Source organism: Triturus cristatus, chromosome 6 (genome assembly GCF_964204655.1).
Source record: "Triturus cristatus chromosome 6, aTriCri1.1, whole genome shotgun sequence".
NCBI lineage: Eukaryota > Metazoa > Chordata > Amphibia > Caudata > Salamandridae > Triturus > Triturus cristatus.
Window position 1 is genome coordinate 91198764 of NC_140589.1, and position 16183 is coordinate 91214946.

At 48.5% G+C, this 16183-nt stretch overlaps 1 protein-coding gene across 1 annotated transcript in view; it reads right to left on the reverse strand.

Moving 5' to 3' along the window:
- Positions 1-797: 797 nt before the first annotated feature.
- Positions 798-16183, reverse strand: part of LOC146813810 (exportin-5-like) — a 1013804-nt gene continuing 998418 nt past the window's right edge. Inside the window, exon 31 of the mRNA XM_085610267.1 lies at positions 798-4225. Within this exon, the coding sequence (XP_085466393.1) occupies positions 4214-4225 (12 nt within the window). The 3' untranslated portion in view covers positions 798-4213. The remainder of the gene's footprint in view (positions 4226-16183) is intronic.

The following is a 16183-nucleotide window of genomic DNA, read 5'->3' on the forward strand; positions in this document are numbered from 1 at the left end:
CCTGCTTTGCTGGACTCAACTCTGGCCTTGTTGCTAGGAGACCAGGGTTTGAAGGCAGAGGTGAGGTCATCTTCTGGTCGACTGGACTAGATGAGGATGGGGTAATTGTGTATCATTCTACTCTATCACTGTGGGGAAGTACTGTGCACCAATAGAAATTCAGTGGAAGGGTTGAGGGGCAGTGCATTTTTCTGCTCCAATCCACAAAGGTCCTAAGCTACCTACCACTGCACTACATCACATTCCTATTGAACCAGAAGGTCAAAAGCATGCCCAAAACTTTCAAACTGATCTTGTAGAGCCATATCCTCCAACTTGAAAACTCATACACTAAACACATTTGCTCACGCTAGGCTTACCAACATTTGGAGTCTGCTAGCTCGCAAAGCATACAAACACCCAGAACAGTCTCAGAAGGACCTACAAAACGCAATGGAATTTCAGATTATTGTGATATCTTATCACTGCGTGCAAACCAGTGACCACTCACTTGACTCTGATTAGGACCCTCCTACTCCAATCGTTGTACATATCAAACCTTCACCACCACCAAGGCTTCTGTTAGCAAGTACAGCGGATGTCAATGCAATACTCCTTTCTGTCCTTTGTACAGAATTTTTGATGCTCCTTACATAACTAACAGAATACAAAGACAATGCTGAGTGGAAAAAGATAGAACATGGCAAACGTAACATGAAAGGAAGGAGATCTGCACTTAAAGTGATCTGCTCTAAAACAGACTCTGGGGGTGTCTGCACATTCATTGGCAGCAGGAAGAAAACTCTGGGCACAATTTATAGAATAGAATTCGTTTAATATTACAATTTTTTTTCACATTTTAACAATTTTTTCAAAAAACAAAAGCGCATTACATGTTCTGCACTATGTTAAACAACAATGCTTAGTAAAAACACATTCACATTTTTACATAAATTAGTTCGTAATATTTAAGTAGTAAAGCAAAGCAGAAAATATTACTCTGACAATTATTTCCACTTGCTTTACACATATCCTACACTACTGCATGGACAATATAAAATCTAGTTCTTTGTTTTCTGTCTCTGAATAATGGTCAGTAGCCAGTAACACCAAGATTACAAATAGTTAGAGCCACTTTTTTTGTCGATTTTGATGAAATACAAGCAACAGACAGCTTTCCTGTCTGCCTTTTAGAATTCATGGGAAGATACACTTTGCCAGTCACCTGTTCCTACAAAGCTAACTCTGTAATGAAAAAAAGAAAATAAACGCAGGGTAAAGTAACAAAGGCTTGAGTCATTTGTAGCATGGTATAGCACTGTTTGGACAACTACGGGATTGTGATGAAAAGCTAGAAAGGATACATTAAGAGTCTAGTTGTAAATAAAGATGCAAAGGCTGAGACAGCAGAGTGAAAAAAAGATTAAGTCACAAGGAAGAGAAAAATGAAAAGGTTAGGTAGGATACAAAACAAACTGGATGCATGACTTTTGAAGTGTCTTACATGACAAATGATGCCCAACAACACCTCAACAATACTAAGAATCATAAGCAGTCATTTTTATCATTATGTTCTATTTTCTGAAAAAAGACAACCGACTGACCAAATATATAATAATGAACTTCAATGTTCTGTCAAATTCTCAAATACTCTTATGCCATCTTAGAGAAATGGAAGCAAATTCAAAGTTAATCAATGGACAAAAAATTGTAGAATTTGAAAAATTGTGTTAACATCAGCTTTTTGCACAGTGGAAATAAAACTGCAAGGGTTAATTACAAATCTGAAGCCTACGACATTAGTACATTGCACACTTGCAATATTGCTTATATGTCTAATGGGTGCAAACAACCGAAGGACGCAAGGATTACCTTAAAAACAACGGGGTCGAATTGTTTGGCATGCACATGAGAAAATAAAAGGTGTCACAAAAAAAGTATTTAATATTCCTTACGCGTGAAACAAATGCAGGGGGAAAGCAATTTTACTTCTAAACAATAGGAACAAAAAAAGGCTCTGTCATGGAGTTGGAAGGAACTGCAATAAAAATATTATGGAGAAAAACATATGAACAGGATGTAAAAGACACTGGTATAGGAGGTTGGTAGTGGAATGAGAGCAGGAACAACAGCACTGTAGTTTCTATGCCATTTACAGTACGAACACAAGAGGCAATAAAACTAAAGATGCATACACAAAGGGACCAAACCATAGATTCTAGCGAACTGTAGCAAAGATAACAGATCAGTGGCCAGGCAAACCCGTGCAGGTCCTGCTAACATAAATAAGCGATTATGAAGATACAGAGAAAAAATTATGAAAGCATGACCCACAAAGCTGGGAAGCAAGAAAAGATCAGAAACTAGAGATATGTCAACCTTTCCTGTGAATGAGAAATTATTGGACTACAACATTTAAATAAAAGAATATCTACATCTTTGGCTAAAATATATATATAATATGTTCTTAGAAAAATCAGCAAGCTTTAAACAAGTGTAGTCTCCTTTGCTGGTTTGGAATAGGTACCATGTAGCTGTACCACTTACCTATGCAAAATAGCGTACTGTGAAAGTACTTGAACCTGACAGTTATTCAACTTTAGAATTTACTTAAGGTCGTAACACAAGTTCCAAAGTTGCCAAGAAGTCTTTGATAGGTGGTAGCTGCTGTCCCACTTCTTGAGCTCTGCTCACCATGGCCTACCAAGGATTGATACTCCAATGAGCTGGAACAAGTTTTAGAAACATGTATGTGTGCTTCGAAATGTGCTCACTAAGTTTTAAGTGAAATAGCATTTGTTGGATCTTTATATTTCAAAGATAGCACTAACTGAGTGAGAACATGGACTTTATGTTGACAAACAGGCTTAGCGATTTATACACTGTCAACATTGCTTGATCCATTTAAGAAAATTTAGACCATACAAAATGTTAACATTTTATGCCACTGTACCTATGGACGAAATCCCAATTGGAACAGCGGACCACATTCACAAACATTTCCAGGAGTTCGCCTGCACAGCTGTGCCAGGTGCAGCTTTCCAGGAGTTCCATTGGGAAGGTCATGAAACCTTCCTTGAAGGATCCTGTTCCTGCTGTACAGAGTTCCCCATGGGGTAGAATTCGACACTAGTGAAACTGGATCTCCAGTGACAATTTCTTCTTATTTCTTTTTAATACTTTTTTTTTTTTTAATCTTTCAGGGAAATAATTTTGCACCTGTAGAAAATCCTACTACTACACTCCCAGCAAATATTGGGAGGAGTCATTGTCCTTACCAACATGGAAAGGGATCTACGCCAGCCCTGTGCTGAAGCAAAATGTAGACCCTTACTAGGAAAAAACAAGGGGATGGATGGATGGGAGCTTGGAAATGGAGTTTGTAGGTGTTGCCCAACTTTCACAACAAACCACTCCTGGGAGCACCCGCTAAGTGTTGTAGAGATTTTGACACCATTAAGGGGTTTACACCAGTCAGAATTTCCTTTGTAAACTCCTGGCAGGCGTTAAAAATGCACATTAGTTTGTAAACGCACATTTAGAAACAAATTACATTTTGTGAGTAGGGCACACTTGTGTCTAGTTTTGGAGGCCACATTTCCAGATCACTAGCTCCACAGGAAAATTACCAAAAACAGTGGAGGCTAGGAACCTAGGCAGGAAAAGCAACAGATGCAAGATCAAATTACCATCATACCAATTAAAGGCATTTACTTTAAGTTCGTGAACAGAATACAAACGGCATGAATTTTCAGTGAAATAAAGATTGTGTAATCAGGACAATAACAGGAGTGAAAATGGACCCAAGCATAATAGGCACTGAGGGAATTTCAAACAGCCTGCTGTAACAATGAAATGTACACAGAGAAATCCAGGGTAGAGCTGGCAACCACGTAGAGTCTACAGGTAAAGAATCAGAAGAAACTAAGCAGGCCAGAGGTGACTGGCAGAAAATCCAGCACGGGGCAAGGTAATGAATGTCCAGATCTCAAACGGCTACTTTCTTTAGTACAATTTGAAATGCTGACCTTGGACAGAACTTCACAAAATATTCCATAAAGACAATGCGCAAGAACATAAAAATAAAAGGAGTTTGTCTCAGAATGTTCTCATGCTCCCAGGCTTCCTTTCCACTACTAAGGCAGGTACCAGTGACACCACCATCTGGGTTGATGCAGACAGAATTCTTGGTCTTTCTATAGAGGATTCTTTGGGTTCATATAGTGGGGTAAGCTCACGCACGTTTCTGCAATTGAAAAAAGAAATAAATATATTCAGGTTTATCCACCACTATTGAATACACCAGAAACACCCTGTGCCCAGGTACTTCACATGTACAGTCATGAATTCCTCAAGAAACATAAACTCTAACACCCTTCTTAGACACACATCAAGACATCCCCATCTAATGCCGAACTAAAGAAGAAAACCTCAACAAGAGGTTAGTTATTCAAAGCTTGCGCTGCAGATGTATGGCACTCCCACTGTTGAAATGCAGGCTGGCATGTAGAAATATGCAGAAAACACCAGTAGATGAGGAGAGGGTTTTATTGTAACTTGAATGGATATATAAATGACCCCACCCGGAGCAGATGTAGTCAGAGGCTTAGCCCTGGTCTGCCTGGCTCAAATGCCCTCCAGGGAACAAGCATAGCCCTGACATTTCAAGACATCATTGTGTAACATCACAAGCAGGATACCCCACCCTGCCAGCCCATAAAACCTATATAACATCATAGATTACCACACCTTCAAACTACTGTCTCTGCTAACAAGGTTAAAGGGAAATTGGAGGTTGGTAGCAGCTGATCCTAGTTCAGGGTATCCAGGTCATCATCTTCCCCTTGTAATGGCCAGGATTTTCTCCCATGTAAATTTTACGTTTTTCTTAAAAGTGCATTATGATTATTGGCAGCAAACAGTTGTACACTTAAGAAAAGGGGGGTATTCCTTCTCTGGTTCACACAGTTGTTGCCTAAGATGATGGATTGCCACAGAAAGCCATTGTTGACTAAGACACATATTAGTGCTCTATCCTCACCCCATACACACATCGCAGATGCTCCCCAATTCATTATGTGGTGTGGTTGCGCGACCTCACCGTGTACTACACTTACAACCCAACCTTTAGGTACAACAGGTTTTGTCCGTAAAACTCTCAGCTCAACCCTGGGTAGCTGTGGCACTGAGCAGCAAGGCTTACACAGAGGAACAATTATTAAGCATTTAAACAGAAACTAAACAATTGAAGAACAAATTACTTACCTTCGGTAACGATGTATCTGTAAGAAACATTAGTTAGTTAGATTCCTCACCTTAGAATATCCCCAGGCGTCAGGCTGGATCCGGAAAGATTTTTGCAGCAATACCCCTTGCGCGTAGCTAGGTGTCGTCTGCGGCTCCGCGTCCGTCGTTGGCGTCGTGCACCGGAATGACGTCGGAGTACTTAGACGCCACCCTCGCGCGCTGACGTCAGTTCTTGTACATAGCTTTCTGCGCCAGGGACGCTGAGCCATGCAAGAGACCGACACTGGTGCCAAAAAATCTAGGGCCCTGAAAGGGAGAACCTTAACCCTAGATGTCGGTTCGCAGAACGGGGAGGCTGGGTGGGTCGGTGAGGAATCTAACTAATGTTTCTTACAGATACATCGTTACCGAAGGTAAGTAACTTGTTCATCTGAAAGAAACACGTTAGTTAGATTCCTCACCTTAGAATAGATACCCCAGCAATACCAACCCCGGTGGTGGGTCTGCGAACCAAGATCACACCAGAAAGTCCTGGAGAACAGAATGGCCAAAGTGGTCATCCCTCAGGACTTGGCTGTCCAGGCAGTAATGTCTCGCAAACGTGTGCAGCGAAGCCCACGTCGCCGCCTGACAGATGTCTTGCAAGGGGACTCCCCGTCCCAGTGCAGTCGTGGCCGCTGTGGCCCGAGTAGAATGGGCCCGTAGCCCAACAGGAGGAACCTTTTTCGCCAAAGAATAGCCGGTCTTAATACACAACACGACCCACCGAGAGATGGTCCGCTTGTGTACAGCTTTACCCTTCTTAGCCCCTACGTATCCAACAAAAACTTGGTCGTCCACCCGGAACTGTCTTGTGCGGTCCAAATAAAAGGATAGCGCACGTTTTGGGTCCAGACGGTGGAGCCTCTCTTCATCTTTTGAAGGATGCGGAGGTGGAAAGAAGGTGGGCAGCGTGACAGATTGCCCGATGTGAAAGGGAGTCATGACTTTAGGCAGGAAAGAAGGACGTGTCCGGAGGACAACTTTGTCCGGATGAACTGAAAGGAAGGGAGGCTTTGATGACAAAGCCTGGAGCTCACCAACCGCCTAGCGGAGGTGATTGCTACCAAGAAAGCAGTTTTCAAAATCAAAAGACGAATGGGACAGTTATGAAGGGGCTCAAAGGGAGCGCACATCAGAAAAGTGAGAACAAGGTTCAAGTTCCACTGAGGCATTACGAAAGGAACAGGAGGGTACATATGAGTAATGCCCTTGAGAAAGCGTGAAACAACAGGGGACTTGAAAAGAGAAGGCTGATCAGGAAGCCGAAGGAAGGCAGAGATAGCAGCAAGATAACCTTTCAAGGTGCCCAGAGCAGAGCCCTGCTGGGCCAAAGAAAGAAGAAAGAGGAGAACCTCAGAAAGAGGGGCAGAAAGGGGATCTACAGCTTTTGCTGTGCACCATGCCACAAATTTGTTCCACCGGCAGGCGTATACCGTTTTTGTGGAGGGACGCCTGGCTGCCAGAATGACATCACAGACTTCAGGAGGGAAGTCAAATGGCATCAACTGCCGCCGCTCAATCTCCACGCATGTAGGTGGAGGCTGGACAGGTTTGGGTGGAGGACCGTCCCCTGCTGCTGCGACAGAAGGTCCTTCTGAAGAGGCAGTCGTATCGGGGGATCGATGGACATACTGAGTAGCTCGGGATACCAGTACCTTCGTGCCCAATCCGGAGCCACCAAGATGACTTGGGCCCGGTCGCGCCTGATCTTCTTCAGCACTCTGGGCAGAATTGGTTAAGGCGTACAACAGACCGCAACTCCACTCGCGACGAAAAGCGTCTCCGAGCGAGTGCCGCCTTGGAAACTCCAACGCGCAGAACTGCTGACATTGCGTGTTCTCTTCGTTGGCGATTAGATCTAACCAAGGCTCTCCCCACTGCAGAAAGAGACATTGCGCCACGTCCGAGTTCAGACGCCATTCGTGATCCATCATGCACCGGCGGCTGAGTTCGTCCGCTCTGGCGTTCAGAGAGCCCGCCAGATGTTGAACCACTAGGGTGATGCCCTGGTGTTCCAGCCATGTCCAGAGGCTCAGGGCTCCTGACAAAGGGTCCACGACCCCACCCCGCCCTGTTTGTTGCAATACCACATGGCGGTGGTGTTGTCTGTGAACACCTGCACAACACTTCCCCAGACAGAGGGAAGGAAGGCTTTCAGTGCAAGTCGGATTGCCCTCAGCTCCAAAAGATTGATATGGAGCCGAGTCTCCGCCGGAGACCAGAGTCCTCTGATCTCCGCCTCTCCCATATGGCCCCCCATCCCAGGAGGGACGCATCCGTCACTACCACGTGCTCCGGTTGGGGAAGGGAGAGGGACCTGCCACTGACCCAATCGCGATTCGTGAGCCACCACTGCAGCTGTTTCGCAGTGCCCTCCGAGATCAAGACGTGGTCGGACAGGTTGCCTCGATGCTGGGCCCACTGAAACTTCAGGTCCCACTGCAGAGCCCGCATCCGCCATCTGTCGTGAGGTACTAACAGGAGGCAGGAGGCCATCAGTCCCAGAAGCCGCAGCACCAACCTGACCGAAATCCAGGACAGAGGCCGGAAGATGGGAATCAGGGCGCGAATGTCCAGGACCCGCTGTTCCGGCGGATAGACCCGGAACTGCGCCGAATCGAGAACCGCCCCTATGAAAAGGAGCTTTTGGGAGGGACTCCGGTGCGACTTCGGCACATTGATTGAGAACCCCAGCGAATGCAGGAGGTCTGCCGTAGTCTGGAGGTGGGAGACGACCTGCTGGGGCGAGCCCGCCTTCAACAGCCAGTCGTCGAGATAGGGGAAGACTGGGACCCCTGATCTGCGCAGATGAGCTGCGACCACCGCCATCACTTTCGTGAACACCCGAAGGGCACTGGTGAGGTCGAAGGGGAGCACAGTGAACTGAAAGTGCTCCTGACCCACCGTGAACCGAAGGTAACGCTGGAGGGCCGGCAGGACGGGGATGTGGAAGTAAGCGTCCTGCAAGTCCAACGCTACCATCCAGTCTCCAGGGTCTAGGGCAGCAAGAACCTGAGCCAAAGTGAGCATCTTGAACCGTTCCTTCCGGAGGAAGGCGTTCACGCTTCTGAGATCCAAGATCGGGCGTAGGCCCCCTTTGCCCTTCTTGGGAACCAGAAAGTAGTGGGAATAGCAACCACGACCTACTTCTGGACCAGGAACGCGCTTGACGGCCTCTTTGGCCAAGAGGGCCGAAACCTCCTCCCGGAGAAGATGCAAATGATCCCCCGACATACAGTGGTTCTGCGGTGGCATGGCTGGAGGGGTTGTCTCGAAGGGGAGGGAGTAGCCCCTTCGGACGATTTGCAGCACCCACCTGTCCGAAGTGATGGAGCGCCAGTGGAGCAGGTGATGGCGAACTCTGCCCCCCACTGGCGTTGAATGGGCCTGAAAGCTCGGACTAGGAGGGCTTTGAGGCGGATGCTGCCGGGGTGGATGTTGACTGACCGGCACGTTGTCCTCCAGAACTGCCCCGGCGGAAACCACGTCCGCGACCAGGTTGGTTCTGCGGCCGGTGGCTGGGCAGACGTGAGGAGGCGCCCCTTCCTTGGCCACGAAAGGGGTGAAAAGCGGAAGTTTGCGGCCACGGGGCCGAAAGACCCAAGGACTTGGCCGTGGCCCGGGAGTCCTTGAACCGGGCCAGCGCACTGTCCGCCTTCTCGCCAAAAAGGCGAGTGCCATCAAAGGGCATGTCCATGAGGGAGCTTTGGACATCCCCTGAAAACGACGTGGACCTCAGCCAGGCGTGACGCCGAAGCGCCACCGTGGTGGAAATAGCCCGACCCAGCGAGTCCGTGGTGTCAAGTCCACATCTAATGGCGTGCCGCACTGCATCTCGCCCGTTAGCAAGTGCTTGGGTGAGTCGCTCCCGGGCCTCCTCCGGGCACGAGGGCAGCACGTCCTCCACCGCATCCCACAGCGAGTGGGAGTAACGGTCCAACAGGCAAACGGTATTTAAAGACCGCAGTCCCAAACTCAGGGACGAGAACAGTTTCTTGCCAAATTGCTCCAACCTCTTGGATTCCCTATCCGGAGGAGCGGACGGGAAGGAGGATTGGGAGGTTGAGGCCTGGATAACCAGGCTCTCGGGGGTGGGGTGGTGGGAGAGGAATGCGGGGTCGCCCGGAGCAGGGCGGTGGCGCCGGGCAACGTTCCTGTCCACAGGAGGGACTGTGGAGGGCTTGGATCAAGTGCCCTGGAGAACGTCAATGAGGGCCTCATTAAACTGCAGCAGAGGCTCAGTGGAGCTTGCTGTCGGTTGAAGGACCTCGGTGAGGACGTTAGTCCTCACAGCCACAGCAGGCAACTCGAGCCCTAGGGCTTCGGCCGCCTTGCGCAGCACTACAGAAAAGGCCGCACTTTCCTCCGAGGCCACAGTCGGAGGGGAGATGAATCCAGCGTCTGGAGAGGTATCCAAACCGCTGGCATCCCCCAATTCCTCTGCCAAGTCCTGAGACAATTGGGCCTGTTCGGCCAGAGGGTCCTGAGACCTCTCCCAGTCGCCCTCATCATCCGATTCCTGGTAGACAGGAGGAAGGATCGGAGCCGGACTGTGGATGAAGTGGGCACCCATCGGCGCCGGTAACGGCGTAGGACGGCACCGTACCGGTGCCGGGTCCTGAATAGGGCTAAACTGAGGCTCAACGCCGTGCGGGGCCGGCGTGGGAACCGGTGTCGGCGGAGGAGGCGTCGTGAGGTCGACCGGCGCCGGCAGAGATCCAGGCCTGGATCCCTCAGGGACCTACGGCGTCGGGGCCGAAGCCCTCGACGGCGCCGGGGCCGGAGCCGCCGGCACGCGAGGTCGCCCAGTCAACCCTGCGGGGCCCAAAGACGCGCCGGCAGGCGTCAACGGCAGAGCCAGATTCCTCATGGCCGAGAGGAAGGCACTGACCTCCGCCGGAGTCGCGTCAGTCCCAGGGACCGGAGGGTATGGGGATGAGCGCGGCTCCTGAGCCGGGGGGAGGGGGGGGGGGTCGGTGTGGAACCACCCGGAAACTCGGCCAGGTCGCGCGACCGGCGAGGGGAGTCCAAGAGCGAGGACACCGCTTGGACTTCTTAGAATGTTTAGAGTGACGGAACTTACCCGAAGATCCCGACGAGCGATGTCGATGGCTGCGGCTCCGCGAACGGTCCTTGGACCTCCTCCTGGACCGGGACCGAGAGCGACGCGGAGCCGAGTGTCGAAGCTCGAGTAGCTTACGGGACCGCTCCCGCCTAGCCTTCGACGTCGGGGCACGACTCCGCGTCATGGTCGGCCCCCAGGCAGTACAGGCACCGGCGATGGTGATCCGTTACCGACATCAGTCGGCATAATGCTTGAATCCAGGCATCCTACCGGCACCAGAGTCGAGTCGAGTAACCAAAAGAGGTCAAAAAGTTAGTCAAAAAGTGACTAGGGGTAAGCTCTTCCCGGATCGGCACTTACTGGCGCGGAAAAAAGAAGAACTGACGTCAGCGCGCGAAGGCGGCGTCCAAGTACTCCGACGACGTCATTCCGGCGCACGACGCCAACGACGGACGCAGAGCAGCAGACGACGCCTAGCGACGCGCAAGGGGTATTGCTACAAAAATCTTTCCGGATCCAGCCGGACGCCTGGGGATATTCTAAGGTGAGGAATCTAACATGTTTCTTTCAGATGAAAACACGAAACTCAAGAAATCCAACACCAAAACGAAGACGGTAGACTCCACAGGATGAGAGGAGCGGAGGCACCCTGACCTCGTCTTTTATGGAATTTAAAGACACCTATTCTCTAGGAGAGTATATGAATGCAATGGAGCCTACGACTGCCAGATCTCTTTACATTAAGTACCGTATTGGGACCCTGCCGATTTAAAGGTTTACAGCGAAGTGGCAACAGCTCTATGCCGAACCGGATTCCAGCTGTCCTTTCTGTCCTGAGGTTAAGGAAACTGTAGATCATGCCCTGTAGTTTTGCCTGCATTTTTCTGTATATAGGAGGAAATGGATTTTGCAGTTGTGCTGCAATCTGGGCATCAGGGACTATAAAATTGCAACTAGGATATTAAAGGCAGACACTGCTCAGTCAATTTTATTTGCTGTTTCTCGCTTCCTCACACATATGTAGAGATATAGACAGAAAAGGTTCAACCTGTTGCTGCTTGTCTAGGGCCCGGAACAAGTAATTGTTGCTTATAAATACTGGCTTTCAGCGCAAGTTACAAGCACTAAAAATATTGGCTGCGAGTTTTTAAATTAATTTTTCTCTTATGTTTTATTTATAATGGTGTCTCCCTTATCTCCTGCTAGATCTTATTCTTATGTGCCCTCTCAACCATCTTTATAGGTTATGATTTTAAGAATTGTAATGATTTTATTGTTTTAATGTATTTTTACATTTGCTTTTATGGCAATAGCCGAAATAAAGTGCAAATTAAAATCCAAAACCAATTTATAAAAATAGACTGTAGTTTTACAAGATTTTAGACACTAGAACAAAAATGATTCACCAGAGGGTTCCAGAGATATGGATTTTACACGTAATATTAAATCAATGAAATTTCACTCTATTGCGAACAAGCCTTGGCAAAGTGGACTTGGACACTAGAAAAGTTTAAAAAATAATGTATTAAGTGTTCATGTGTTCGGTTAGAAGTACTTGGGATGACCAACACCAACGGGGAACAAGTCAGTGGACCAGCAAGGTCCTCAAGAACAGTTACCGTCACAGAAGAAACAGTTTTTCTGCAGTTCCAGGCACTTTGTCCCTGTTGCAATATATTTCTTTCGAGTGGTCCTGTTGTAAAGGATGAAGGATGCTGAACAAGCTCCAAGGATGCTGTGGATGTGACGCGGTCGACAGGGTTGTTCCTGTAGGGATTCCTCAGCCTACGAATATGGTGAGGGGGTCCTGGCTTCAGGATCAGCATCCCACGAAGCCCTCTCCGATCTGGCCGAAGTCCAGTCGCCCATTATTGCGGTCACAGGCCGATCCTTCCTGAGTCAATAACCCACCTTCTGAGGGTCCCAGCAACTCTCTGACAGCACTCCCGTGTTCAGCGAACTTGGGTGCAACTGTGTATATTGGGTCTTGGTCCTCGGTGCTGCATGGCTGTGGCAGTGACTTAAAGATTTTGGGCTACTAACTTGCCCCAGCAGGCTTCTTCAGCTGTTTTTTCCTGGTGCTGAGAACAGGAGGCCAGTCAGCTGGCCCTAGAAGTTCTCTTTGCTTGACTGGGTTCTGGAGACGACTTCTCCTGGAGTAGGACAAGGCAGACACAATCCCTCTCTTCGCTAGCCACCCGGTGCAGCAGGTGCAGTCTTTGTCGGTGCAGCCTCTCTTTAATGGTCCCTCGGTGCAGCAGGGCAGTCCTTCGGTTCTTTTTCCAAGTCGGTCGACAGCTGAGGTAGGGTGCATGGGGTGCCCCATTTATGCTCATAAAGTGCCCTCAGGGTAGGATGCGGTTGGTAGCTAATGGCCTACCAGGTTCTCTCCCACTTGGTGACCACTGCCTTTAGAGTGTAGCACCCGCCTATCCCAGGATGCACCATACTGCCCAAGAAGGCAAGACCCCTCTCCTGGTGTACAGACCTCTCTAGCCCAGCCCGGGGGTGTGCCTACCTCAGGGCCAACGCCCCTGGGTAAACCAGTTTCTCAACAGGTCTTACCTCTCTGCCTCCTCTGCCAGCCTGTCTACCTCAACAATGGGGCAGACACCCCCGCTATACATCCGCCCTTCAAAGGGGGCTTCACCTTTAAAGACTGCCTTCTAGGGCTAACACCCAAGTGGCTTTCTGCAGGAGGAAGGTGACAACTCCCTGGTCTGCAATCTCTCATTGTTCTGCTTCCTGAGAGTCGTTAACACGTCTCTCAATGAGAGCAGAACGATGTCTCGTGGAGCAGGCTCCATGTGTGCCCAGAAAGGTACTGGAGCTTTAAAGGTAACAAAGGGGCAGGTTTGCTAAAGCTGCACAATGCAACAAGTTACATTAATTTCGACTTGAGATACAAGGCGGGCTTAATGGAACAAGTTGTTTGATACCTTGGAGTGCCCACATAGGTCGCACCATTCAAGAGTTAGTACAGCTGAGGGGGTCAGCGTGTATCTCTGTACTCACCTATGGGCAACAAAGTCTTTCCGCACTAAAAATGGTAGTTTTGCGTGTTTAACTGTCAGGACATGTAAAGTACATGTCCTGCCTCTGCCATATGTCAAACCCTGCTTTAGGGCTCGGTAGGCCTGCCAAAGAGGTGACTTACACCTGTTAAGGGAAAGTGGTGGCTTTGCCATTGCGTTTAATGGCAAAGCTGGGCTATCAGTGCACTACTGCTGTACCAGTCTGCAGGACTTGGAGACTTGTTTCACATGCGGGGACCTCCAGGGTGGCCCAATCAGTGCTGCTAGCTCTGGGGTACCGCTCTGACATGCCCTGAGTACCACAGTACCATTTCCTAGTGACATACAGGTAAGTTAGCCATTAACAATTGGATAAAGCCAATTCGACATGCACTTTAGGGTCAGGGCACAGAGGTCTGGTTAGCAGGCCTCAGTGCCCTCTCAGAGTCGAAAAACCTTCAGCAACAGTCTAAAAACTTGGGGGTGACCATACAAAAAGAGACATATCTTTACAATCCTGCAAAGGCCAACTGCAGCTCTGTGTTGAGCCCATGGGTTGGATCCATAAAAGTTCTAAGTGAGATCAGAAAAAAAAAACAAGCTACTTACCTGTGCTAATTTTCTTTCTCGTGGATATTTTGTCTAACTGCAGATCTCTTACCTCAGAATACTACCCAGGCGCCAGACTGAAAAAACTTTTCTCCAGCAATGCTCCCGCATGCCACTAGGTGGCACAGTGTGACAACACAATGCCCTAGAAGAGACGGTGCAGAGGTGCATAAAAGCACCTCTGAGCAATCACATGAGTTTCATATTTTTTCCTTTCCGCACTCTCATACATGGATCACGAACAATTGTTGGTACCAATGTGGTGATTTCTAATTTGGGATATTTCTAGAGGTGAATAAAGAAGTGACCACTCCACAGAACAGGGTGGAGGTTAGAGGGTGGTGAGGACTCTGGGATAAGACAAGGGTATCTAAGAAAAAGAATGTCACCGAAGGTCATCTAACCAGAGAGTCCACACCTTAGAATATATACCAAAGCAGTACCTCCTCAGGTGCAGGTTCCGTGGAGTGGGCTCAAAACAAAAAGTCCTGCAGGATTGAACAGGTGAAATGCCCTTCCTGTAGAATCTTGCTGTTTTTGGCAGTCGTGTCTCATGAACGTGTGGACTGGTTCCCATGCTGAACCTTGGCAGTTATCAAGAAACAGGCACTCAGTATGCCAAAGCTGTGGTGGCAGACTTGGACTAGCTAAAATGGGCTCTCAAGACGTTCCGGAAGTTGGTTCTATGTAGCAGATCTTAACACAGAAGATTATCCACCTCAACAGGGTCTTCTACTGCACAGCCTTCTTTCTTCGCACAGGAAAACCCTGTATAAGTTGATCGTCCACTCAATAGTACCTGGTTCGATTAATGTAAAAGCTTAAAGTCCTTTTGTGGTCCAGCTGATGGAGCCTCTCCTCCTCCTTATGGGGATCAGGGGGAGCAAAAAACCCTTGCAGGGTAATGATATGCCCAACTTGGAAAGGAGTCGTTACTTTTGGGAAAATTGCCGTTCGAGTTTTCAGCACTAACTAGTCTGGAAAAAGGTGGCATTGGCCAGTTGGCCTGAAAGTGCCTGAAGCACACTCATGTGATGAGCCAATGTGATTGCAATGAGGACGACAGTCTTTAAAGTCAGGAGATGCAGCGAGTAGCTATGTAGCGCTTCAAAGGGTGTACACATAAACTTCAAGACCAAGTTAATGTCCTACTGAAGCATCACAAAAGGTTAGAAAGTGGACATGTTTCAAGCCTTTAATAAATTGCTTCACAACAGGTGATTTAGAGAAGGGTGGTTGGTCTGACAAACATAGTGGGGATGTAAGGACAGACTAATAACTTTTGATAGTGTCCATTACAAGACCTTGCTTTATCAAAGATTGAACAAACAAGAGGACGTCTAACAGTTTTGCTTGTAAGGAGTCCGGTCTTGCAAAAACCACAGGCCAAGAATTTGTACCAGCCCCTGGCACGAATGGATTTCGTGGCAGGGACCTGGCGGCAATATGAACATACACCACTGCAGGCAGAAGGTCAAACAGTCTGTTCTCGCCGTTCATCTCCATTGCTGAGACAGAAGGACCTTGCAAAGTGGTAGCCTGATTGGACAGATGCTCATGCCCAGAAGGTCAAGACATCACACTATCCTGGCCGAATCTGGAGCAACTAGATTGACTTAGCCACAGTTGTTCCTCATCTTTTTAAGAACTCAGGGTATGTGAGGCAGGGGTGGGGAGACATATAGGAATCTCATGTTCCATTCCAGTCAGAATGCATTTGTACAAGCGTTCTTGAGGCAACTGCAACCTGAAAAACCTTTAACACTGCATGTTCGACTGTGGTGAAAAGATCTAGAGTGTGTTCTTCCCCACTGTCACTCCTCACTGCTTGTTTATCTAGACCAACTGACCAAGAATGGAAGGGAGGAAGGCCTTGGGTGCCAGTCAAATGGCCCTGAGCTCAAGCAAATTGACACGACAAACTTGCTCCTCTGGAGAAAAGGTGCCTCTAATCTCAAGTTCCTTCATGCTTGCTCCCCACCTTAGAACAGAGGTATCTATCACAATCATGGCCATGACCGGGGGAGGGTGAAAAGACATCCAGGTTCTACTCCATCGACCACGAGACAAGATGCGCTGCAGCATTCCGAGAGATCCAGTGGTGTCTGACACATCTACCTCGTGCTGAAACCTATGCCTGCAGAGGCACCATCAGAGAGCCCTCATGTGCCAATAGGTGTGCATAACCAGAAGGATGCAGCCAACCAAAAAACCTAGCAGGCATAAG